The 27,493-nt window shown below is 37.4% G+C and overlaps 1 protein-coding gene across 5 annotated transcripts; it reads right to left on the bottom strand.

Annotated features, from left to right (window-relative positions):
- Window positions 1-216: 216 nt before the first annotated feature.
- Window positions 217-26,873, bottom strand: TUBGCP5 (tubulin gamma complex component 5). Of its 5 annotated transcripts, XR_014230238.1 has the most exons (25): window positions 26,674-26,873; window positions 23,580-23,633; window positions 23,393-23,501; window positions 21,180-21,276; window positions 20,465-20,575; window positions 19,825-19,904; window positions 19,189-19,324; window positions 18,040-18,157; window positions 16,170-16,259; window positions 15,528-15,621; window positions 14,979-15,225; window positions 14,562-14,764; window positions 13,685-13,800; window positions 12,221-12,489; window positions 11,032-11,230; window positions 9,381-9,569; window positions 8,231-8,413; window positions 7,868-7,952; window positions 7,644-7,764; window positions 6,465-6,643; window positions 5,535-5,660; window positions 4,863-4,951; window positions 2,347-2,447; window positions 1,102-1,219; window positions 217-804 (listed from the first exon to the last, which is right to left on the bottom strand). XR_014230238.1 is itself a non-coding variant. In XM_082330571.1 (24 exons), the coding sequence occupies exons 1-24, from the start codon at window positions 26,832-26,834 to the stop codon at window positions 1,173-1,175; spliced, it is 3,204 nt and encodes a 1,067-aa protein (XP_082186697.1). In that variant the 5' UTR covers window positions 26,835-26,873; the 3' UTR covers window positions 217-1,172. The 5 variants fall into 5 exon arrangements, 3 of the variants coding, with proteins under 3 accessions (XP_082186697.1, XP_082186698.1, XP_082186699.1); XM_082330571.1 differs by having other exon boundaries at window positions 217-1,219; XM_082330572.1 differs by lacking the exon at window positions 20,465-20,575 and having other exon boundaries at window positions 217-1,219.
- Between the last annotated feature and the right edge of the window lie 620 nt (window positions 26,874-27,493).

Genomic DNA, 27,493 nt, shown 5'->3' on the forward strand with positions numbered 1-27,493 from the left:
ATAAAGTAATTATTAGTTCACACCTGAAAAAAATAGTTTCATAATGTGAGCCACACAGTCTCACAGTTGCTAGCAATATACTTCATTTACCTTGCAGGAACAGCACTCAAACTCAAAAGTTACCAACTGTAATTCAGCAGAAACACATATAACCATGAAATTCCAATTATTAAATCTTTTATTTATTCAAATAAATAAATATGTATATGGCTATGATTGATCTTCCCTTTTTAAATTCAGGTGTACTGATGCCAGAATTACAGAGAAATTTTCATGGGGAGGAGACAGGGCAAGTCATCTTGTGCAGAACATGTTCCACATTTACTTCTCTAGAAACGCACCCTTCTGTATTACAATCTACCGCTTTACAAGAGATTAGCTATTACATGCAAGGTTTGTTTGCAAAAGGCTTAGGAGGAGAACAGTCAAGTCATATCTGACCGCCTCTGAAACATCTAAACAATCCAACAGTTAATATATTACACACCGTGATCTCGATCCTACTTAAACTGACAAGAGGTACCACTAAAATTAGTAAGCATTTAATCATAAAAACATAAAAAATATTGGTATTTTATGGTCTGCAATAATCCATTTTGATAAGTTAATCTCGTATTTTTTTTACATCAGCTTATTGTAACAGTCATAACTGTTCCCAGAGTTCTTAAAAACCATTAAGCAAGTAAGATGAATGTTTCTTAGCCTTTTTTCAAAGGAAAAAAGGCCAAAAATTAACTCAACCAACCTTTTGAATAATAAGAATTGAGTCACACCACTCCACACTGCCCTGTGACCTATTCACAGCTGCAAAATTAATGGAAAAAGTAAATCAGCAATTATTCATAATTAAACAAAAAATAAAAACTTTTTACAGCATGAAATACATTTTCTGTATTTTCAAGCAAGATTGTTTACACAGGATGAATTTTACACTGTACATGTTTTTTGATGTTGAAGCATATACATACAGAGAAAAATACTGCCACAACCATTACACTTGAATACCTGTACATCATTTACATTTTGAAATATTTTACACAGCTCCAAACAATCAGTGTCATTTAGCTACACAGATTTCAAACTGGAGTGTAAAATGCTTACAGTTTTTTAACACGGGAATTTCAACATAAATGCTGCTTTCAGTTCTTTATTAATTCAATGGGACTCAGGTGTTAACTTTGTTCCATGCCAGCCATCAGTGACAAAGCTAAAGATTCCACTGCAAACCAAACCATAAAGAAGAAGTTAATATTTTCATTTGCAGCAATCTGCAAACATTTATTGTAATATTAAATTCTGTAGTTTAAAAGGAAGATACCAGTGTATTTTTTAAATTGTAACACTTCAGGATTTAAGACAGTAAGACATTTTATGAATCTCTGACACTTTAGAAAAATATTTCACCACTGTCATCATCAGTTATCCATTAGTTATTTCAGGTGGTAAGAACTGATAAGAAATTAGCTCCTTTGTTTGAAATACTAACTGCTGTACAAAAACAAAAACAAAACAAAAAAAAAAAGAATAAATGTTGGGGGGGAGGGTTATACGCAGTAAGCCATTCTCACAGAGAGTCCTTGCAGACAAGCTCTTTTAGACTGAGTGGCAGTGATGTCAGATGTTACCTCTTGTAGAATCATAGAGCCATAGAATTGTTTAGGTTGGAAAAGGCCTTTAAGTCCAACCGTTAACCTGGCACTGCCAAGTCCACCACTAAACCATGTCCATAAGCACCATGTCTACACGTGGTGTAGAAACCTGTTAGAACATGCATCTACATCCCAGCTAAGCCCATTCAGCAGTTGCTGCCCTAAATCAAACTGGCACTGATTAGCAACTGAAGCTAATATCAGGCTGCAAGTATAAGCACAGACGTGTTGTCTTCTGCTGTTTCTGCTACCAAGGAAGTAAATTCCAACAGATGGGCAAAGCCAAGATCTTGGTGCAGTTGCAGCTGAGGCATCATAATACTAAAATTTTATCTGCTCAAGATATATCACAGCTGTGATCCAACAACAAAAAGAATGCTCTTCTATGCCCTCCAGAACTTTGTTTCATTCATTTAGAAAACTGCTTGTCACTTGCTTGGCTACGTCAGCACCCCCTCATTAAGAAAACAGCTAAACTGAAGATAGCTGTCATAAAAAAAGCATAGCACGAATACTCTAAAAAAATAATGAAGTTAACTTATTAAGAAGTAAGGCTTCATGTCCCTCTGAATACCTCACAAAACGAGATTCTTTAAGATGTACTGACAAACATTAAAACAGATTAAAACGTAAATACAGTCCTAGTAAAGCTTGTGTCCCAGTAAGTGCAGGTATGTGAAAAGCCTCATGTACTTACAGTGAGGAAAAGAACCTCGACAGACAGCTTTGTTGAGAACAGTTACAAGAAACATGTGACAGTTTTTAAAATCAGATTCCATCTTCTCTATGGATTCCATCCTACGAAACAGTTTAACAGAGGAATGCTTAACAGACTAGCCACTATGTTATCTTCAAAATATGACCAAAACTTCACAATAAATGACAAAAGTACTCTTTGCATAGCATTCTGGCTTGAACTTATAATATTTCAGTTATGCCTGTGTATACTGCTTCTAGAAAACAAAGGCAATTTTGACAGGAGCATCTGAGCACTATCACAATGGCATTAATAGTTGCCTCATGATCTTAGAAATCTCTGCAGTGACTAGGAGGAACTGTGTGGTTCCAACTGACAACTATTATTCCTACATAACTTTCTATTTCAAGACAGCCATTCCTGGTCCCTATTGCTTGAGAGCTCCTTGGGGTAAACCTACACTGCCAAACAAAACAGGGACACCGACACTGCTTTACTGTCAGCGAGCTCTAGAATTCCCCTTTGGACTGTGCCAGGTAGTGCTCACCAGAGGAGTAAGAAGATGTAGTTCACAATAGTCACTCCTTTCCTTTTTCCCCTCTCCCAAGACGATGCGGATGACACTACATCAGCTATGACTTTTTCCTGCCACATCCAAGGGCATGCATCCACATGCCCTGAGTTTCAGTCTTTATCAACAGCTTCACAAATTATTTCTGACACTTTGAATCAGAAAAGCACTCCAAAAATAGCAGCTTCCTAATGCCACAGGAGAGTGGGATCCAAGTTCTAGGTAGCATCTGTGCCAAAGAGAATTAGTCCTGAAAAATATGGTTGTGAGCCAGTCCACACCTGCTGGCCTCCGGGCCATATATCAACCCTTGAGTGTTAGACATAGCCTTGGAGACTTGCCCACTATCATTTATCCTTCAAGCAGCAGGTTACACAAGCAAAGGTATAAGGTATAAATTGGGATAGGAGTGGCTGGAGAGCGGCCCTGCAGAAAGGGGTCTGGGGGTGCTGGTTAACAGCAGGCTCAATAGGAGTCAGCAGCGTGCCCCGGCAGCCAGGAGAGCAAACCGCACCCTGGGGTGCATCAAGCCCAGCATAACAGCCTGTCAAGAGAGGCGATTATCCCGCTGTATTCAGCGTTGGTGCGGCCTCACCTTGAGTGCTGTGTGCAGTTCTGGGCCCCGCAATTTAAGAAGGATGTGAAGGCACTTAAATGTGTCCAGAGGAGGGCAACAAAGCTGGTGGAAGGGCTGGAAGGCATGTCCTGTGAGGAGCGGCTAAGGACTTGGGGCTCGTCCACTTTGGAGAAAAAGAGGCTGAGGGGCGACCTCATGGCTCTCTACAGCTTCCTGAGGAGGGGAAGTAGAGAGGGAGGTGCTGATCTCTTCTCCCTGGGATCCAGTGACAGGACGCGTGGGAGTGGCTCAAAGCTGCGCCAGGGGAGGTTTAGACCTGGCATTAGGAAGCATTTCTTTACCGAGGGGGTGGTCAAACACTGAACAGGCTTCCTAGAGAGGTGGTCGATGCCCCAAGCCTGTCAGTGTTTAGGACGCGTTTGGACAATGCCCTTAATAATATGCTTTGGTCAGCCTTGAAGTGCTCAGGCAGTTGGACTGGATATCACTGTAGGTCCCTTCCAACTGAACTATTCTATTCTATTCTAAAAAATCAGATCTTATTTACAGGTGGGTTTCTAACTTCAATCACGGCACATAAGGAAGCACACATCTTTTCTAAAAATCCCAACTACAACACCCATCCGGGCTTGTTTCTATAGAAAAAGCACTTTAGGAAAGGATAGACCAAAAATAACCTCAGATTTTACCAATAATACAAAATTTGAGCATTTGAACTAATGGAATTAAACATTCTGCATGAAAATCTCGACTCCAAAGTCAATGGCAGAACTTTCATTGACTTCAACAGCTTCACTTTTTTACCACAAATTTTTTACAAAGGCTTTATAATTTGGACAGCCCAGATTAGAAAAATAAGGAGGTTTAGAGATTAAAAAAAAAAAAAAAATCTAAATCTAAAGAAAAACAAAAAATTGTTGCCTTCTAGAACAAAGGCCAAACTAAATAATCCAACTTTTCATAAACCAATTAATGAATGTCAGCATCTAGCTGCCTACAATTTTAAATCATCGCCAGGGAACATGATCATAAACCAAACCTGTGAACCTCTCATTTTACCATTACAAACAAATATGAAGGAACAGAAAACCCTCTTTGTTGCTATGCTCTACAATCTTTTTAAACACTTAGAAGTTATATATTTGCTTTTTAGTTAGAAAACACTGAACATACACTGACACAAATGCATGAAACTTGTTAAGTTCTATCTAATATAAATTTCACTTTTGCTAAAAAACAGCAATGAGCCTCTGGTATATGGTGTTAAACACTGAGCAAAGTCCTGTTATTTCAGACAAAAAATACCTCAAAATCATATTCTGAGCTGTGAAATCACGACCATGTAGAATTTTAGGTATGTATACTTACTTCCAAGCCCCCAAACCAGCCTGCCAACGGTCTGCAAACATCAGTACTAAATTTAACACTTTCATTATAGCTTCTTTCACAAAGCTCACCTAAAATAACAATTAAAACAAAAGGAATAACAGTCAGAAATTCATTGTTATGCATAATCATTTTCGTTGTTAAGCTGCAATACAAAGTTATCCCATGCCATTGAATCTGATCTGCAAAAACAAACTTCTAAGTACAAGTTGATTCTTCCAAATTTGAGATGTGTTTTGTATTTGCTTTCTAATTCATTTCATGGCTGACTACTTCAATGAGGACTAAGAACAGACAGCATGCGGGATAAAAGGCTACAGTACTATCCGTGTACCTCCATTTCCTGCCATACCAGTATGTATAATCCTCATTACATCACCAGGCCTCAGTCTGTTCAAATCCTCCTGTCTCTTAGAAACAAATGAGTCATGTAAAATCCAGTATAAAGAATTTATCTTCTCTCCTTGACAGAATTGAACCGAGACTTGCAAGGGAAACTGGATCTCATTGTTAACTCTGGAAAAGCTACCGTTTCCTCAAGAGTACCTATATATTGCTTAGTATGAACTGCAAAATAGACAGCATAATTAGTACTAAACTACTTTCTTGTCCTGCTAAACTCAATATATCAAATATGCCAATTTTTTTACCTACCTTTTCTCTCAGTAGACAGCGATCATGGATTGTAGATAGATATCTGTAATGAATCTTTATCAATTGGTCTAAATCTTTGGCTTCTTCCACCTGATGCTGAAACTCCAAGCCTGTACTGTGAAGAATCTTAAAAAGAAGACCATAGTTATTAAATACCATGTTGCACACAAGTGCTTATGACTCCCTTCTTTTATATATATATATATATATATATATATATTTTTTTTTTTTTTTTAAGAGCCTAAAATTGCCTGATTCATTCACTCTTCCCTCTCAAATTTTAGGCTCACCCTCCAAATTATCATCAATAGCAAAATACCATCAATAGCAAAAAATTCAAGCTCTTCTCATAACTGCATAATGACATTCCTTATATAAATAAGAATATTGCCATTGCACAAGGACAGACAGACTATCCCTAGAGGAGCTGATTTGGAGTATATTAACTTTTTTTTAAAGGCAATAGTAGAGCAGATATGAATCTACAGGCATTGCCTTTATATTTGAGAAGTCATGTATACGCTTTTGGATCTGTGTACTAGAGATTTTTGAGAAGGATCCATTTAACTAAAATGTCTGTAGTAACACTTTTATAAGCATAATAGCTCTTAAGAGAGTAACAGCTTACAGAAACCTGTTTTTACATGACTGTGCTTCAGTAATCTAGCACTGGGAGAAACAGTCAAAAAGAACTGGTAATATCCAAAGATCAATCATATGCATGTAGAACTTCTAAAGCATTTTTAGAATTACTGATTTAAAACTGCCAAGTTAAAACTAAAATATGTTTAGCTCAAAATCATTTTGCAGAAAGGACATTAGACTAAGATTTTGCTTTTTATTTTTGTTTTTTATGTTTTAAAGGAAAATTAATACTGCAGCTCTAGTTACAAGTTCTTAATATAAACGAAACTGTAACATAAGACAAACCCTAGTCATGATGTAGTTGTGCAGGCTGTTAACAAAATGCATAAGTTTCACTCTTAAGAGGAACATGCGATGTATTTGTTGTTTTATACTTTCTGTTTGTGATCCAAATAGAGGAAGCGTTCCTTGTTCTAATAAAGTTCCTTCCTTAACCTGTGGGTTTTCTGCAGCACAGACTAGTTCTAAAAAGAAAAGGCAAGAGTATTATATTGAAGTGCTTATGAAGACAAACTGCAGCTAAAATGTTACTTTAAAACTGAAATTTGTTATTTCTTATTATCCTGAACACAATTCTGATCTAAGATTTTTCTTGCAATTCAGATGTGTTATTAAAATACAGCAACAATACACTGAAGAGTTTGACAGTATATGTATAGCGCAATTTGATAAATACTGGAATAGGAAATGCTATTTAAGAGCTAAAGTTATGTGAAAGGATAAAAAATATCTACATTAAAAAAAAATGTGTATACTATCTCCAGAAAGGGGAAAAGACTTAAGCACAAAGCCATACCCATAAAGTTTAAATAATAGAAAACCACAAACTTTTAGGAAGAGAATTACTTAACTGATGTACAAAACAGAGAGGAAGCCATCAACTTTCTAATTTATTTCTCTAGGACACGAAGTGTATATCCACTTTATATGGGATGGAAAGAGTATAAACATTAACTTAGTGAAGGAGACACTAAGAGATCTCTTTCGACAATCCACAAATATTGAAATTGTACCTTAGACTATGTATTCCAAACTACCTAGCTTATTGTCTCAATCTCAATTAAGATTATTTTTTCATCTTGTTTTCTTAACTTGTTTGCAAGGTATTGCTCATAAAAACTTGGACTATACATAAAGCAGAACATTAGGGTGTGGTAGACAGACCTTCTTTCAACAGCAAGGTTTGAAGAATGAAGTAGCAAGTTTCCCATATAACTAACTAGACCTGAACCAAAGAGACAAAGGGAATGCATGAATAGTGTTGTCCCTGAGGCTGAAAAGAAGTGAAAAACATGCCCTGCTTAATATATCTAATTTGCAAAGCTAAAAGACATTAATATTCTATAGCATGAATCAAAATTCTGACTGGTTTATACTACTTACTGAAGAAAGCAGGAGACTATTTATATTCTTAGACCACAGAACAAGTTTTTAAGAGTATCTTTCATTGAAGAAGTTTCTTACCATCAAATCGTAAAACATCTAGACTATACTTGGCCCACTTGATTTGCAGTAAGAGCAGAAAAACTTGATTGTAAATTTTTTGGCACTCTAAGCTTATAACTATATCCACAGGCCAAGGAACCTAAGAGGAGGAGAGGACAATCAAGACAGAAAGTGTAAGTCACTTTAATACAACATTTCCAATCTGTTCTAGAATAAGAACTATAGCAATATCAACTCACTACCTTGTAACTCAACGTCAAACCATCTAAGGTGTGGACAGGGAGCTTCTTCTTTGCTGTGTCAACACTTTCAAATGATATAGACAACCTATGCAAGGAAACAAGTGATTTAATTGGTGATAATCTGTTTTAAATTAGTGGTTAGTGTCACTTTTTTTTTTATTTATTGTTGCTAAATACCAACTGTCTGATTTAATCTGGTAGACTTGGGTATAAGAGATGACTACAGCTCAAAACTTCATTAAAACAGATTCTTTTAATGAGTACGCTATAATTAGTATTGCACTATGCAAGTTAAGTACATTAGTATAGGTAAGCGTGAAAGAAACGTAACTAAACTATATTTTGCAGGATTCTGCATTTTACCTTGCACTATCCTCTGGATAGCGTTGCCCAACTGCTTCTTGAAGTTGAACATTTAAGAAAGCAACATTCTGCCAAGTTTCCTTTTCTCTAATTTTGTCAAAAATAGATGTATAGAAGTCATACATGGTATCTCCAGCTTCAAGCAAGAAAAAGTTTCTCATTGCCTGCAAATATTCTACAAGCCTAAACAGGGACAAACATATAACATTTCCTCAGTCTTAATCAAACAAGTGAAATCAAAGACAACTATTACAGAAACAAAAATCTTAAAAATTCTTCACTACAAGAACTCAGTATTGAACACAAACTTAATGAAGTCCACAGTCAATCCTTTGCTTGACCCTCAGATAGCCTTCACATACATTCAAATAAAACAAAATAACCAAGCCATTTTTTCCTGTAAGCTTGAACAGCCCCTCTAACTTCAACGGAAGTGCTCATGGTATTCAGCTATCTTACAGGCTAGGCAATTCTCAAAAATAGCTTAGAGTTTGGAAATCCTGTCCCTCTCCCTAAACAGAACTTAGGGAAGGAGATGCAATTTCAGGGAGACTTCTGTCTAGGAAGAGATGTTAACACAGAGCCCCAGAAAATTATGATATGGATTTTCCTTCTCTGATAAAGTAGGAAGAATAGTATTGCTACAACTCTCACAAGAACTGTGACTATAAATACATTAAGTATTTCAGACAGATTAAAAGTATGACGACTTATAACCACCTGAAAGGTAAAAGGAATAGGCCATTTTACTTTAAGTAATGTAAAAATACTGCATAATATTCTTTTGTCTACTATACATTTTATAGTAGCATAACTGAATCTCATATTAGGTACACTCTAGCTTCATAAAATTTGTCTTCCAGTTTCAAATGACAACACTATTAAAAGTACTGTTTGAAACAATTTCCCTGTTGAACATCCACTGAAGACAAATGATAGTTTTGCTATTGATTTAAGCTAGACCAAGTTTTCACCCAGGATTCTATCATGTTAGATCCCCCTTCCCTCCTTAATGATTTTATTGTTGATTATCAAATTGGAGTAGAAACACGACATAAAATTCCTGCTTTTAGTGTATGGCATACCACTGGTAATTAAAAAAAAAAAAAAAAAAAAAAAAAGTTATGGAAAAACAAATCTACTTCCTTACCTATAATCCTTCTTTAAAGTTTGCATTAGATTACCACAGCATTCCAAGTATTGCTTGTCTATGTGCGGATAAAGGCAAGACCTCAATGTCAGTTCAAAAGTCTGGCAGGTCACGGATTCTGAGGACCTATCCACACAGACATCCCCACCAGTAAACTTCTCGTGAAAGTCACTCTGTTCCAAATACAATCTTCAAAATAAAACAAACTACTTAGGGAAGAAGGTTTGTAATTCATACAATATATAAAACAAAAAATGTCATATCTTCAAAATTTTAATCAAAATTGGATCCTCTGCTCTAAAATATATGGTACAGAAGGAATAAAAGCTGTTTCGTAACTATAGTACCTATCAAGCCTATTAGTGATCCTTCATACTGTTTTTGTATGACGAGGCATAAGAATATCAAAAAGGGATGGCATACTATAATCACATAATTGCTCAAGGAATAATTCTGAAAAACAACATCAAGTTCAAACACTATACAGCTTAATAAACACACCCATTATCATAGGAACTTTTGAAACTATATTGTGCATATACAGCAGTCAGATTAATTTTATTTTTCTTTCCTGGGAAGTTAAAGAGACAAAGTAAAAATCTAAACAACAACAAAAAAGCAAAACCCAACAAAAACAAAACAACAAACCAAAAACCAACCAAACAAACAAAAAAACCCACCACACACACGGAGAATTGATTGGAGGCACCTTGAATATGGGGTCCCTATATATTATCTGTAATACTATATCATGGGAAGAGAGTATCTGCAGTCTACACTTGGTAAGTTTAATTATTTTGTCACAGAAAGGATCAAATTATTATAATAATTTGTAAAAAGCTACTTGCTAGCTGAATCCGTTGTAAGAAGAAGCCTGGCTCATAGCAGCTATTGCCTTGATAGATTGGATGAGTCAGACATTGAATTAATCTATCAATTCTGACAAATAGAACAGTCCCAATGAACAAGTAATAGAGTCTTAGCTACTATTAATTATGATTTCTTTAAAACAAAATCCTCCTAGGACTTAAATGAAAACATGTAAGTCAGTAACTAGTATTGAGGAGAAACATAAATAGCTAGTTTCTTATTTGTAATCACAAAATAAGTAAAGAGTTTCAGAATTTCTTTCCTGCTAATTTCCAAGACATTTATAACCTCTATATGACTTCCCTCACGATGAGGAATGAAGAATTTTGATGCAATTAACATGGATTTTGGAAGGCTTTTAAAGTTAAATTATTTAAGCGCAGCACAACTGAAGCTGCATTCTTCAAAGAATATACTCGGTGCAAATCAAAAACATTGTGTACAAATTCCAAGAAAACACATTTAAAAGTTTAGATTCTACAACAGCATTCCCTATTAAAACACTTACTTGCTAAAAGCCTGTTATGATAAAGACTACTCCCACTTTCTACGCCAACAGATGCGAGTAGCAGATTCTTCACTGATTTTAATGTGGGTTTGTTTTTTTTTTTTAACTAAGCACAAGGGTAGTGTTTATTTAGCTTCAGTCATATTGTTGGTGCTCCTCTTTATTCTGTGCTTGCTTGTTTTCAGCAGAAGCAGCAATAAAAATTTGGGTCTACCAAATGTCACCAGGCAGAACATTGCTCTCAACAACACAGCAGGAAGATCATTCATTTACCTGGCAAAATTAATAGCCAGCAGCGGGTCATGGACATCATCCAGTTCCAAGTGTCTTTCTGCTATAGACTGCATCTTTATCAGGCTCTGCTTTGTGGCCTGCTGTTCTGTAATAATATCTGGAACAGACTCTTCCCCATGCCGCAGGCGAGACTGCACCGATTCCAAGAACAGTGTATACAAACTCTTCCGTTCAGCATCTAAATTGGGCAACACATTTCACGGTAAGATTTTGCTCTAAGAGAAAACACCATCTGAACTAAAAGAACTCCATAGTCCACCATTTACTTGCTAACTTTTAATATACTAAATTTAGGCCACTGTTCAGGAAAAAACTCAAATACATATTTAAAAAGTATTGCTAAAACGGTAGGACTAGTCCAACGCCTAAGGTCAGGCATATGTTCAAAAGGATTGCTGAATGGGTGTCTGAAATATGAAATATTTCTGAAACTGTTAGAGAACTTCCTCCTTCAGGTGCGAAGGCAGTTAATTCTTAGCACACGAAACAACCCTTCAGTATTCACTAGAACGCTTATATTCTCACACCAAAGGGGGAAATAAACCTAGAGAGTCTCCAACGTAATTTAACTATCTCTACCTCTAAACAACAACAAACAGCAAAATGAAGAAAAATTTATTTTGTTTCCTCAAAACAAAAAAACAAAACCACACAACACTGGTTACACTGTTGTACCATGTTTTACAATCATTCAAGATAAATATCCTAAATATCCAAATATCTTTCATCTAATTATTAGTAACCTTTTTTTTAAAAAAAAAAAAAAAAAGTTCCACATGCTATCTCAGAACTATTCAACCACTTAGTAATGGAAAAACAAATATTTATTAAAACAAAACAACTTTACTATTAGAACACACCAGCCGTTTTTGTTTGTCTCATAACAAAAAAAAAAAATATGTTTTGCAAGCACATGAAAACAAGTTTAAGAAAAATTTAAAGCAATAAAAAGCAAAGGGAACACTCAATCTTTATTCACTTTGCTCTTTTCACTTGTTTGCATTGGAAGAATAAGTGTTTTCCATCAGACCTGAAGTTACCAACCATGATACTGACACTCAATACAGAGCGTTATATTATTCTAAAACTATGGAAACACTACTATAAAAAAATACACCCGTACTGTTAGATACCCTGAGGCATGACAGTCCACAAACTGACACCTCACCTCTTGAGGCGGCCTGCTGCGGAGAGCCATCTTTGCATTGAAGATTCTTCAACAGCTGCATGGATTTTCCAGCCATGATGATTTGCTTTAGCACAGGTTTCAGAAAAGAGACCATAGTGTGTTGCCTGCTTGAAGGGGCCTGATCACTGCCAGAACTGGCACTGGCATTATCACTCATCTTCTCTTCATTCTCCGTCTTCTCTGACACACTATATAATGTGTAGGTAGCATACCAAAAATCTCTGTGATTAACTGGAACGTTTTTGTTCCTGAAAAGAAATAAAAAGCTGTTGAATATTTCTCTTTTCAAAAGATGAAACTTCATTACTAGAAGACGCATATCATCTTTGCTCTACGCTTTGCCTTTCTCTTAGCACAGTCAAGAAGCACTTTCAAAACTACATAAAATAAGCTGATTCATATCACAAAGTATCTAGACACCTCTAGAAAGGATGACAACTTCAGCAGGATAAAGAATCTGCTCAGAGGAGACAAAACAATTGTATAACCCAATAAATCCCCCCAAAAAGGCAAATAGTAATTATAATTAAATTTGTCCAGGAAGTTAACTAACTGTTCACAGTGGCATGCAACCTTAATAACAAAATGACTAGTGATTGACTTGCAGCTTTATTTAAAACCCAGAATGAAACAACTACTACTGGGAAACCTGAAAAATTCTACAGTAGGTGAAACTCAATTCTTAGTTCACTTTGCTTTTTTGTGTTGTTTACATCAGATACACAGGTCGGTCTTTGAAGTCAGATGGAAAACAACCTAAATTAGATCATTAAAATGAAGCACAAATATAAATAAAAGTTGAAATCACCCCTGTTGGTAGCACTGAAAACACAACTACAGAACCACAGAAAGAAAAGTCAAGTAGGACATAATAAGGATGTTAAAGATCTCAGCTACTAAGGATTTATTACAACAGTACTAGAGCTGTTCTCTTAGTTCATGCTCACCTTGACCTGCCTTAACAGACAGCAGTTCAATTAAGTTTGGCAGATAGGGGGAAATGGATTTGTAATTACGAGCCAAAATTCTAATTTCTATATTCACTTTCCACTTCAAGCTGTCAAAAAAGGCACGAGCAAAATGTAGCATAGTAAATTTTGTAATTTTTGCAAACGTCTTGGTTTTGAAAAATGGTTAATTGCTTTTAAAAAAGTCAACACATTCAGAGTCAGACTGCTGATTATTTATTATAGATGGAAAAAATAAAACAATTGATTTATGTTCCAGAACAATACCTATTAAGGCTCCATATCTAATGCAATTTCCCTAATGGGAAGTTTGAGACAATTTATAAAAGTATGATTAAGAAATTAATTCTACTTAAAGTAAAATAACAAGCATGAAAACCTACTTTTATTGTCACCCTTTACCTCCTAGGTTCTACAGCAGGTATTGTATTCATACTTGCACAGCATTATGTGTGTCCAGTATCAGCATCCCTACCTCTGAATGATAAATTCCTTTGCAGGATCAAACAAATTACCATGGACTATCCACTCATCCACTGTCTGTAAGTATGGCCTCACAGTTTCAACCCAGAGAGAGAACAGAAGGGATACCTGAATTTAAAGGGGGAGAGGGGGAAGAAGAAGAAGAAAAAAAAAAAAAAAAGCATCTGAATGTTTTTATACTAAGCATTAGAAGCAATATGGCAAAGCCTAACCTCTTAATTGTGCAATTATAGTTTATGAGATATACATAAACTACACTTAAGGATTTTTAAAGATAAAATGTTAAACTAAAAATTACAGCTTTAGTAGTTTTAATGGAAGCCTGCATTGTGCATGCTTCCTCTTGTTACTTTTGTCACCGCAGTCAGACCCAAACAGCAGTTTTCATTTTTTTTCACTCTAACATCTCTTAAACAGTAAGGGATAGTCATAAAACATTCTGTGGTTTTATAACATAGAAAACAGGAAAACAAAAGCACATAATGACACTTACTATCTATTCAGTAGTATAATCAACAAGTTACTGTAAAACCCCAAAACACTACATTTCAGCATTAACTGAATTATGCGGCTGTAGAAATAGAAGGAGGAAAAGCTATTCCAAAGCTATTCTCTCATAACAGCTTCTGGCCTCTGATTCCCCACAGTTCCTCCCCTCAGTCCTAACAACACACTGCTGCTGATCTCATAAATCTCACTTTGTCCAGGCTGAATGAACCCATCTCAGAAAATAGTAATGCATTATGTCTATCAAATTTGTCCTCAATCCTTGGTAGCTGAAGGCTAGTGTACTTCATCACCATAAAGAAATATAGGTTACTAAATATTCTATTGTGTCATTCTATTAAGAAAGGAATGACTTCCCCTACCGTTTGCTCAGATGCTTCTCCAACACTGTCATATTCAAGAATAGCTTTGTAGAGCGTATTAAGCAGATGAGATGCTCGTACAACATTTCTAGTGTCAGGCGGCACTTCCGCTACTCCTGTGCTGAAAACTTTGTGAAGTACCTTCAGCTGTGCCAGTCGGGGAGACAACTTATCTATTACTATTGAAAGTGTGACTGTTTTATCTAGGGGAATAAAAAAGGGAGAAAAAAAAAATAAATGTATAAAAGTAACATCCAACATAAAATTAAATTTTGTCCATGTTATTAATGAGGTTTTAAAATGCAGCATGGCATCTTTCACAGTTTCAAAATGTATCTGCATAATGTTTTTCATGTTTCCCTCTTACAAAAATTTCCTTGCGTGCCTCCCTCTTGTAAAATTTCACTTGCACTGTACCTTTGTTGATTATGCATTTTTCAATTTCAGTAAGTTCTTCTTTAAAGCTAATGAAATATTTATACAAGGCCCACATAAAAGCTTGGTAGGTTCTGAACGGGGCTTCAGTAGTTTTCTTTGGAGTGGAAACTGTTCCATGCATTATGTTTTCCGGGCTGTGTCCCATCACTTCATCAATAAACTTCTGTAGTCTAAACACAACTTGACCATATGCTGCTATCTGTTCCAATACAGATCTCAGGCAATTCTAGAAAAAAAAAATACTTTTAGAATCACCTAATAAAAATTTGTATTTTATAAAGCCTAAAAATTAGATCACAAGATATTTCTATGAATTAAAATATAATAAAATTCTGCTATCTCTATCACTTCATCACATTTTCAGCTATGGGAACAGCCCATTCAGTTTTATTAAGTCAGATGTTCTTAATTTAGTCAAAACACAATTGTGGAAATGTGATTTTTCCACAAGCAGTTTAATTTCCTATTCTCCCAAATGACATCTTCCTAATGACAGATACATTCAGCTGAGATTCAGAAACAACTTACATGGGTTAAATGAGTTACAATAATATCATTCCGCACAGCCACTTTTCCGTCATTCAGCTGAAATATAAACAGCTTTTTCACTCCTGAAAGTAGCCTTGAAAAGAAACAAACAGAGTAGCAATTTTTCCCCCTTAATGGACTCATAATTATACAATTCTTAAAAGAATTAGCTCTCCCTTGCCTAGAAGTTTCTTTTCTTCAAATAAAAGGGGACCATGGATGAACTACGATGCTATTGGTACTGTAGGTTATTGCTAGAACAAGAAAAATAAAACGCTGGCATCAAGTAAATGTTTCCTAAAGTTCCTTTCCAGCTGAGATAATTTCCAGCTGTAGGATGACTCAAATCTACTTTCTAAAATTGGACACACTATTAAAAATCCATAGGGGCAGGATAAGAACAAGTTGGTTCCGCTTAACAGTTGGACTTGAAGAATCAATGCATACAAGAAGTAGCAAGCTACTTTCTTCTTTGTGAATCTGAATGGTTAACACACATAAGCATCACCTTTATTGTCAGCAATGGTGCAAAGTAAAAGCTCAGTAATAACTCTTTCTTCAGACACAACTTCAAAGGTAAATCTCTCATTTCCTTGAGAGAAATACTAAGTTAAAATGCAAGCTTTGTGATGTTGCTCTTACCAAAGAGTTTCCCGTATAACCTGAGTTTCGGTGACTAGCGTTCTCTCTTCTGGCACATATAAAGGATCACTGGTGTACAAGTGGTGGTCCCTTAGAAAAAAAGGAAATGAAAAAAATTTAATGGCCGAAATAACAGCTGAATCACCTGAAAGTAAAGATGAAGCAATAATCATAGAATCATAGAATTGTTAAGGTTGGAAAAGACCCTTAAGATCATCGAGTCCAACCGTTAACCTATCACTGCCAAAGTCCACCACTAAACCATGTCCTCAAGCACCACATCTATCCGTCCTTTAAATACCTCCAGGGATGGAGACTCAACCACTTCCCTGGGCAGCCTGTTCCAATGCCTGACCACCCTGTCGGTGAAGAAGTTCTTCCTAATATCCAACCTAAACTTCCCCTGGTGCAGCTTGAGGCCATTTCCTCTCGTCCTATCACTCGTTACTAGGGAGAAGAGACCGAGCCCCACCTCGCTACAACCTCCTTTCAGGTAGTTGTAGAGAGCAAAATAATCTTAAGCTTCAGTTTTGTTCTTATTATATCTGAGTGGATTCAGTGTTCATAGGGGCATTTTAAATATATAAACAAAAGCAGAGTTTCTTTTCATATTGTTAAGCAAAATACTATGGAAAGCATTCAAATATCATCCAGTCATACACAGCAATACAAGCAATTAAGTAGCAAATACCTGAAGTACTGAATCTGCGTGTTTTTGGTTTTTAAATTCTTGATCCTTGATTATTTTATTATTTCTCATTCAATGCTGCGAAAATTTAGTTACTTTCTGTTAAAAATACTAAGCTAAAAAATAAAATATCAATTTCCCTAACCCATACAGGAAAATTCACACTTTAGCCCAAAAGTTTACTTAAGAAATGGTAACTTTCACAGCCACCTTAAAGCTTTCCCTTATGATCCTGTTATGCAATTCTTTGTAAACCTTCCACAGTATTTTTCATATTCTAGTGAAGTATAAAACGATTATTCACATTTGTAGTATTTTGATTTGTTATTATCATCAGTGGCAAAATTTATGTAATCATGTTCAAAATTCAAAAATCCAAATTAAGTAATACTGGTTATATATCATACACACACACACACACATATATATAACATAAATCTGCTAACAACATTGCAACAGAAACAGTGCTGCTTTATTTATGTTACTGATTTTCAAATATTCACTGTAAATTTTGGTTCATAACTGGCTGGATAATCAACTGACACTAAAATAAATTTAACTCCTTGATTAAGAAATTCATTAAATTAAGGAACCAAAGACAAATCTAATGAGCTGTATTACTGCAGTACTGATACATCAGAATTTGGGACAGAGGGAAGAATCAGGCTTTTTTATTTTTTTTTTTCCTCCAATTGAACTTCCTTCTCCTTTTTTTTCCAAAACCACAGCAGATAACAACAATATACTGCTCTATGTTCCTTCCCCACACAAAATCTGTTTAAGACTAACTTTGTAGTGGAAAGGCACCAAAACCAAAGAAAATTTAAACTTCACAGAACTCCTCACTTCCAAGACCACTTATAACCCACCTATATTAGTTCCTCAGAGACCTTCATAAGAGTTAACCCAAAGAAAATTCAACAATAAGATTTGCTTCCTTGAAAAAGGAAAACCCTCTCTCTGATATGACAAACATAATAAAAACTAAATAAAAGGAAAAGAATCTGTTAATAGAAAAAACAGCTCGTCTGTTCATCTTATTAATTCACACCCTTTTAATTCTGTTTTTAACTAAATCAGTAATAACTATACTATCTTTATGCTTCCACAGTAAAGATGCTTAAAGCCATTATTTAGCATTATATGGCAGTAAGGAATATGTACGTGATACTGTTTTCTTACCAGACTGCAGCTAGGTTGGAATGTAAGTGCAAACTATGTGAAAAGCGGGGAGCTCTTCCTGTCCAGTACTGAGGAACTACATGCTGCTCCAGCCAGCTGCGGGCATCAGGTTCACCGACTGTGAAAATGCATGACAGTTGGTGAGGTATTTTTATTTATTCAGGAAATTATTACAAAACACAGGGAAAAGTTATTAATAAGCCTATCTGCTCAACTGCAGAATCACAGATCTTTTCAAATAAGTTACTATTTACAACTATATACACTTTACTGGGCTCATATATGTGATACCATCATGCACAAATTAATCTATGCAGAAATGCCTCATCTCTTAAAACCTGCAAAAGTCCTAAAAAATAAACTTGGAGATATATGTAGTTTCCAATTCTTCCTTGGAAAATGTGTTTCTGTCTCAGACAATTCTCAAATGATATATACAAAACCAAGCTGACTTAAAAAACAGACTGCCAAATATCACAAACTTTGTCACTCTGTTCCTTTTTACTATGCATTTAGTACATTACCTAAAAATGTTTTTTTCTTAAATTTGATTATCGAGAAAACTCTACCTAATCCCAGTTAGATAGCTACTGCTTATACAACATAGGAATATTATGCAGTCTTTTTATACAAGGTATCCTGTATCCTACAATATTCTATGCAAAAATATACAGCTACAGTTAATACTCCCTGAAGCTATTCAAGAGTAAGCCACTAGTGTTTTAATTACATAAAACTATTTTTTTCAACAACGCTTCATACTCAGAACTATGTCAACTGTTTCTGTTGTCAACCAGCTTTTGTTTCAGCATTCTGATACTTAATAAAAATTTACATCATATCCATACAACTACATGCTACATTTACTGTGTAAGTTTTCATTTCTATATTGGAATATCCATGCATATTTCCACAGAAACAAACAGACTCCTTCTCCATTAGCAACAACAGAAATCACATCAAACCTTCCATATTGCTTCTTTACTGTTAAAAATAAAAAAAGCAGTAGTGAACAATCAGCTGCACCTTAAAACTACAATTATAGGTCTAAAACACAATACCTCACTAAAGAATAATAAATAAAGCTGCATTAGCTTGCTAAATTTGAGTATGTATGACTATATCAGAAGCACTATAGCTTATTCTAACCTTTCCAGGAAACATTAGGTACTGTTTTCTTATTTGGATCTTGGTCTTCTAAAGGTGTCCTGTCTACTTGAATACCCGAGTCCTCCCTGCTCAAAGGCTGAGTGTCTTCCTCCTCTTCACTTTCTCCAGACCAATCCTATTAAGTGCAACAAAACCCAGTACACTTCAGTACAACATCACAGGTAGATCTATATTCAATTCCTATTCAAGCCAAACATAAACTATTCTCTTCTTTCTTCCACTATAAAGTAAATTCAGGACACTAAGACTAACGTAACTGTCTACCAGAGACTGGTTTAAGTCACACATAACATTAATAACCGGACAAATGAGAGAACTGGAAAAGATCACAAAACTACAGCAAGTTCTGATTAGGAGCAGGCAAGGGCCAGCAGAAGGAGCCAGTTTAGTTGCAGGACTAAGTCAAGACATGGTGAAAAACAAAAGCATTTGTATTACTGTTACTCTGCTTGGGTCTCTGTGCGTTTCATGGAATTAAGTAAGAAGCAACATATTAGGGAACTCTGCGAGAATCAACATGCAGAGCATACAAAGTAGGACAACTCAACCAAGTCTCTAATATGCTTCAAAATGGTTTATACAGTTTGCCTTTTTTTACCTTAAGAAATTACTTACTGGGGTATCTACGCCTGGGCCAAAGTAAATTTCTTCTCCTTCCATCAGATACTTTCCCCAATCAAATTCTTCTTCCTTTTCTAAAAGAAGTATAAATATAAAAATAGTAAGTATGACATAACTCTGACTTTCTTTTCGTCTAAAAACATTTCCAAAGTTAAAATTACCTTGTTACTCTAAATCTAAAACAAAAGGCGTTCCCTTCCACTTACGGTTACACCACTGTTCCTTTAACAAGGTCATACACTTTCAACATGACATGTAATTTGTGACGTATCAACCATGTATATTCCTTAGTTATTAATTCTCAATTCCGTTGCTTATAAACTCAAAATATGCAACATAGCGTGCCATCAACACATTTATCTGTATTATGTTACACTACCCTATGCTTCAATCCTGGAAAAACATGCAAGAATGCAACATATCGCTTATTGTGACTAGTCTCATTTAGCTAGTGGAAACATTCTAAACGTATAATTTACATACGGACAAGGATCTTGGACTGTGAACAACATAAAGCAAGAACTCTCTTAATCTCCAAAAAAGACACCACATATCCATGATGTGATGTGTAATACTTTAAAAATAACAGTCACACTTACAATATATTATATCTTAAACATGAAGCTTACTCAACTGTAATTAGTGTTGTTTGAGATAACCTCTTCATATTCACATTCCTGGAATGGGCTGAAAGTGCATTCAAAACACCGCCGAGGGAATGTGCAGAGATCATTCAAAAAGGAATCTTAAGATGCAAGATTTTCTTTAGGTTAGTCTGAAATAGTCTTCTTTCAGTCTATGATACAACACTGTAAACAAATGGGGGATGGTATCCACTCAAACTTAAGCACAAGCCTCATAATTTTAGGCACTGAGTGAAACAGTCCCACTTTAGAAAGCAGGCAGCTGGGACCTCCCTCTGGAAACCTTCAAAGGTATCTCCCTTTCCTTGACTACATAGGGAACACAGGAATTTACATCACCAAAGCTGTTTCAACAGACCTCCTATTGAGGTGCAAGACAGAAACTGAGGATGGAAACCCGTTGTCTGTCTTTGAGCACGTAAGCACTGCTGAACTGGTGGAGAACATTAGTAAGTGACAGCGGTACAAGGCAAAAAGAGCTCCTGAGGTACTTTGGTGGCTGGAAAACTTAATGAGGCGATGCAACATAAATGGGGGTAGGAAAGATTTGCAGGCTATTTTAAATGTATAAATCATAAAAAGACAATCAATAAAGCACCTTGAAGTGAAGGAGATAATGAAATGGAGAGGAAAAATGTCCTTCTTAACAGACTGTGTTAATGGATTGTATCTTTCATTAGCAATATAAACATCTTGTAAACTTACCCACTTGTTTGACTCTTGGTTTTTCCACATAGGTGGTGTTGGATGGAGAATCAGACAAACACAACAGAAGAGACAGTATGGAATAGTGTGTATCTGTCTTTAAAAAACATTAAAAAAAAGGCAAGTCAGTAAGTGATCCAAGAGATTTTGGCTAGGAACAAACTCAGCCTATTATCTGCAGGAATGCTCCCCATTAATTCCCATTTCCCAGTCCTGAATTACAAAAATAACATCTGCAACACGACAGTGAATGTTATCCATTCTCTTTTGCCTACTAATTAGCTAATCAATATACAAATACTTCAAAAGTAGCCACAGCATAAGCTGCCTCTTACTGAGTTGATAAGCAGAGGACATGGAAAAGAGATAAGAGCAACCCTGAGGTACTGTGAAAGTAAGAAGTCACCAGAGGACAAGGGATAACGGACAGCTGCATTAACAGGGATGAGGCAGAAGGACACCGGCAACGGGCCTGCAGGAAACCAAGTCTTAGGTTCCCTTATCCGTATGGCTTATTATTTCAAACAGAGGCTAAAATGAAGTTAGCTAAAACACTTTGCTAAAATCACTACATTTTTATATCACGTTCACATTATCTTCCCTCATCTGAAAATCTGCACAAAGCATTAAGGATGCATCTTTAACTCCAATATTGCACTAATGCGGCTGTGAAACAGAGGCCTTCAATCAGGTCAGAATACTGTGCCAGCACTGGTAAGTGGCAGAGATTTGTGTTATGGTCTGTTCCTTACTATCTGCTTACAGCACAATCATTTCTTACTAAAGAAAGATTTTTCTTTGGCCTGATTCTAGCTTTCCAAAGTTCTTCAGCAGACTATTTCATATCTAGACACGTGGAGATTCTGCTATCTACATCCTATATACTTTGACACATACATACACACACTTACAAAGCTGTTTCAGAATGAGATCCACTTGTACTTTAAGAAAAAAAATTCAAATTTCTGATAAAGCAGCATCATACTCATCTAGTATATATGGAATACAATATGTTCCTACTGAACATAACTGACTCTACAAGAGTTTGTCAAAGAACACCAGTAGGTCATTGACAAAATCACATGTGTGAGCTGGTGTTTCACTTACCAGTCCTAAAACTGATAAAGAATCTTCCCAGTTACATGCCATGGCTAAAACCTAAATGCAGTTTAACTTCCCAAATATGAGATATTAGCTACCTCCAGCTATACCCCAGTTGCATTTTCAAAAGGAAGCGGGGGGTGGGGGGGAGAGAAAAAGAAAAAAAGGCTCTTTCAAATCTTAGGATGCTTGTAACATTCAAGTATTCAGTGCTTGCCTGGGTTTTGGTTTGGTTTGTTTGGTTGTAATTTTATTCGACTCTCAAAACAAGGACAACTAAAGCTACTTTTCAAAAATCTGCAGCGTACAGTACAATAACTGAAGATATGTGTAAGCTATTGAGGGTTCCAGGGTTTTCCCCACAAATTAGAGTAAACCTAGAACAGTACAAAGAAAGGTAAATGTCAGTTCAATGAGAAGTAAAATCGGACTACAACTCAGAACACACAGCTCTATAAAAGAATATCATTTTATGGAGCAACACCTCTTAAATCACAAGATTAAATTTCCCAATAACAGGAAGTTTCGGTTTTCAAAGATGAAATTCATTATTAAACTACCACACTGGAAAGTGTCTACGTGAGACAACTTTTGCCATATCTATCCAGTCCATATCCTAAACTGATTTGATACAAAGTGTATCAAAGATGAAATACATACATAGCCTCAATAAGGAAGCTACAGGGCAGGAGAACTCCATTTGGAAATACTAAAATCAAAATGTCCAGATGCATTACTTAAGGTAAAAAAACTGGGCAAAGAGTAAGAACTGTTCAGTTTGCTGTTGTTTTAGAACAAATGGGAATCTAGATTCATCTAGATTCTAGGTACAACATTTGTACAATGTTGACCATAAAACATCTGCTCTGCAACGAGATGTCCTTCAAGTCATGAAACTGCATGCTGAAACCCTGACAAGACAATAAACACATTTCTGAAATAAACATGGAAACTAAACAATACAACCCTGAAAATCCATGACCTGAACAGCGACTGCAAACCCCACTAAGTCATCTGAAATTTCCAACACAACATTAGGACTGAAGTCCCCATCACCAGTATAAATGCAAGACTGCTGGAAAAAAAGAGCAAGGAAGTTGCAACATACATACCTTTGTTTCTTCAATACTTGGGAGTGGCGAGTTCAGAAATTTTTCTGTTAGTCTTTTCCAGCTTGCAGCTTTTCCAAGGTCAGAATGAACTATCAATTTTTCATGTATTCTAATAACAAAAATAGTATAAAAAAAGCTTCAAAAAAAGTTAACTAATGCATTATTAATCCATAAGCATAAAACTTACCCTTCTATCGTCCTCTCTACTTTGTGACTGTTCACATCAAGAAAACGGTGAAATCTGTGTAAGAAATCTGTATTAGAATATGTTTAAAAAGGAAGCTTAAGTAAGGAAGAAAATAAAGCTGATTTACGTATATGAGGACAACATTATTAGTTTAATAATGCATGCTTAACTCAGCAACAGCATTAAGCATCAACTAAATTTAATCTCAGTGTCTCTTAGCTCAAGAAGGATTAACTACAATTGACCTTAAAGACAGAAAAATGGAATGCAGGTTACATTTAACCAGTACTTTAAAGCTGAATGGAAAATTACTACTTTATCAGCAAACTAAGCAACTGAAGTACACTGTCAGTTAAGTCAAGTGGAGAGAGGAGATCAAGAACTATATTGTCAAAGGCATCTGTGTCAAAAGCACAAAAATTATCTGGGACTTGCATCACAAGCACAGGCAAAACAAACACCCACACGGGAAGGCCTCTAAACCCAAATGAAGCTCCTTTACAAATAGCAAAGGAAAGTGCCTAAAAGAAAAGAGAGCTTAACCAAAATAAAGATATACCACCAAAGGTAGCATGCATAGGGACAAAATAAGAACTCATGAAAGCTAAGATGGACTTTGCAGAAGAAATTAGAATATGAATAAGGTTCTTCAGTTATATAGAGAGAAAAACCAGGGAATGGGATGTCACAGCAGTGAGCACAAGGTCAAGATACTCTATATGTAGGCCCTCAAAGCCAACCTAGTATTTTGCCTCAGCTTCCAGCAACTACTGTACAGGACACAGGGGTAAAACTCTCATGACCACAGACAGAAATGAAAACTACTGGATCTGAACTAGGAGCACAAGCTAAGCTAAATAGACTGAATTGGAAAGACAATCTAAAATCACCTCAATGTCAAAGTAATAAACTAGAAAATGAAACTGTAAACAGGTAGTAAGGATTTTTAGTAAGTATCACTGGAGGATGAAGACATGCCTGTATTAAAGAAAAGAAAAAATTACTTTGTTAACTACAGACTCATCAGTCTGATTTCATCTGTGTGCAAGGCTTTGGAATAAAAGCATAATAAAATGTAACATTAACTACATAGCTGACATTTAGGTTAAGAAAATACAGCTTATCTCATTTATTACAGCACATTAGCTTACATAGGAAATCGTTACTTCAAATGGAAAATGGTGGCAAGTACAAGAAGTGGAAAATTCAGAAAAACAGACTGGAATGACAACAATAAAAAAAGAATCTGCGCTGAAAAGAAAAATTAAGCTGAAGGGAAGTTATTAGCGAACTTCCTTTAGTCTACAATTACTTAAAGCTTTAATTAATGATCTTAACACATACAAACAAAAAAAGCATCAATTTTTTAGGCAAGTTGAGAACATCACGAATAGAAGACAACTAGCGTGCTGCATGGAAAGAAACAGATGAACTTGAGAACTACAGCATTGAAACATCATCAAATCTAACAATACAAACCACAAGTTTCACAACCTTGAAACTAAAGAGAGCTTCTGCTACAACCTAAGGTCTCACAGTTTGCAAATACAATATTAGTCAATCTCAGGCTGAAGTTTAATGCACATTTCTTAGACAACAATTCTGGTGTAAAAACCTTCCTCTTCCCAACCCTCCCTGTGAAAACAGTTTACTGTCAACTCTGCATCACCCTCTCTGTTTTCCTGCCCTGCTGTTTTTCAGGAAAAACCCAACCCAACAATTCCCCAATCTAAAAGAGCACAGAGCTACACAAGCAACTGGGTCATCGAAACAGGGAGAGATGTCACAAGAGGAGACAGAAGACAGGGTGCATCTACCTGGCTCAGGAAACCCTGCGACCATTACCAATCTGCAGACTCAGAATAACGACTGTTAGAAGCAACTATTTTGATGCAGCTACAAAACCAATAAACACAATCCTATGATGCATTACACAAAATACTTCTGGTAAATACAAAGAACACAGGGAGACAGCAGTTACTAATACCATATTCCTACATTCCCAGTGTATACAACTAGCATCCTGAAAACTCAGCAAAGAGATGAACTTGTGAAAACACCAGCTACAGCTCATGCCCAGCTCTCCCACGCCTCAGACTCACCTTTGCTGTTGACCAATGGCTATCTGGTTATTAAAATAGTCTTATTTAGCCTGTTAGTGGTTAGGATTCACAGTCTGACTTGATGCAGTGCAGTTATGCTATTGCTCACCCCAAAAAATGGATTTAAACAGCATAAAAAAAAAAAAAATGTAAGTAGCATTGATTTTAAATGGATTGGGTAGTTGTTGCATGAAGTTAAGCAAGTACATCAGACTCCAAAGAGGCCGCAGTTAGTGATAGTATGGGAAATTGGAAATAGATCATGTAAAAACTGGCAGCAGACACTGAAACGATAACTGTGGTAACAGAAAAAGCAGCGTGCAAAACTCAGTAAGGACATTTTGGATGGCAGCATAAGAGAATTAAAGGGATACAGATAATATATACTACAGGTTAATAAAGACCATGTTTATGACAAGCTCAACCAACATCAAACACATTATCTTCTGGAGACTGATAATCTTTCGTATAAGCAGCACAGTATTCTCGGCCAGAAGCTTTATCTCGATTTGGTGGAGTTCTCTTTATTTGCTCGTTACGTATGATGATGATTTCCTTGCTTCCCTCCAACAAACAAGATTTTGGATGGCTAAATGAAGATGCTGAGAAGTACCTTTTTACGGATCAGGAGGAAAGCCCTAGAAGACCGAGATTTAAAAGCGACGGAGTGACAGCCGCTGGCCCGCTGACAGGGACTCGCTACCGGTCCCCAGCGCCGCCCCCGCACGCCGCGCGGAGGGACACGGCCGGCGCCACGCCCCAGCAGCGCGGGGCAGCCGCTGGCAGCGGCTCGCGCCTCACGGCGGCCCCTCCGCGCAGAGCGGGGCCCCGGCCCAGCCGGGGGCTCCGTCCCTCCGCAGCGCCGGTGGGCCCCGGCGGCAACGGGGCGAAGGGGCCCGCTCCATCGCCCCCGGCCCCGCTGCTGACGGGCACCGCGGGGCCGCCGCGGCCGCGGAGCTTCTCCCCGGGGGCAGGGGGTGGCGGGCGCTGACCTGAAGTTGGACCAAGCGAAATTCAGCGCCGTCTGGAACCGGCCGCCGCCCAGCTCCTCCTCAGGCAGGCCGGTCACGCTGCGCACCAGGGCGCGGACGGCCCGGTCCTGCTCCTGCTCGAACCGGCTGCGGTGGCCGGGCGAGACCAGCGGTGCCGCCATGGCCGGCGGGGAGGCGGGGGCGACACCTGCGGGAGGCGCCAGGGAGCCGGCCCGCCGCGCCGCCCGGCAGCGCTTCTCGCGAGACTGCCCGCCGGCTTCTCGCGAGAGCCTCCCCCCCCCCGGGATTTCGGGGGGTGGGGAGGGCGCGTGCGCATGCGGAGGGCGGGAAGCGGCCGGTCGCCGCCCCGCTCGGTGGCGGGAGCGGGGTTTCGGGGGGCCGAGGCGGGAACCCGAGTCGCCTGGGGTGGCACCGGCCTCCGGCCCCGCTTCTGCAGCACCTTCCTGTCACGGAAATGTCACTTGTCCTCGGAAACGCCCCCGTAAGGGCGTGACCACCCGGGATGAGTAATTAGCTACTCGTAGCCATCCAGATAAGGGCCTGGGGCTGGCTCTGCCTTGCTGAGTTTGTTTCAGCAAAGCAAAACGCAATACCTGTCTTGAAAGGAGGATCAGAAGTCGGCTAGTTCGGGTGGGACGCCCCATCATACAGGTTTCCCCAAGGGCTCTGCGCTCCACCTCATACCAAACACCCCGTGACCCTTTGCAGTCATACTTACTTAGTACATACTATTTAAAAGGCTGGATTTCAGCATCTTGCTGAGACCACCCTGCACCAACAGGCCTGGCTGCCACCCGGCTCTTCTGAGGCAGCTGGGTGT

This window comes from Platalea leucorodia, assembly GCF_965183815.1.
Source record: "Platalea leucorodia genome assembly, chromosome: 2".
NCBI classification, from domain to species: Eukaryota; Metazoa; Chordata; class Aves; order Pelecaniformes; family Threskiornithidae; genus Platalea; species Platalea leucorodia.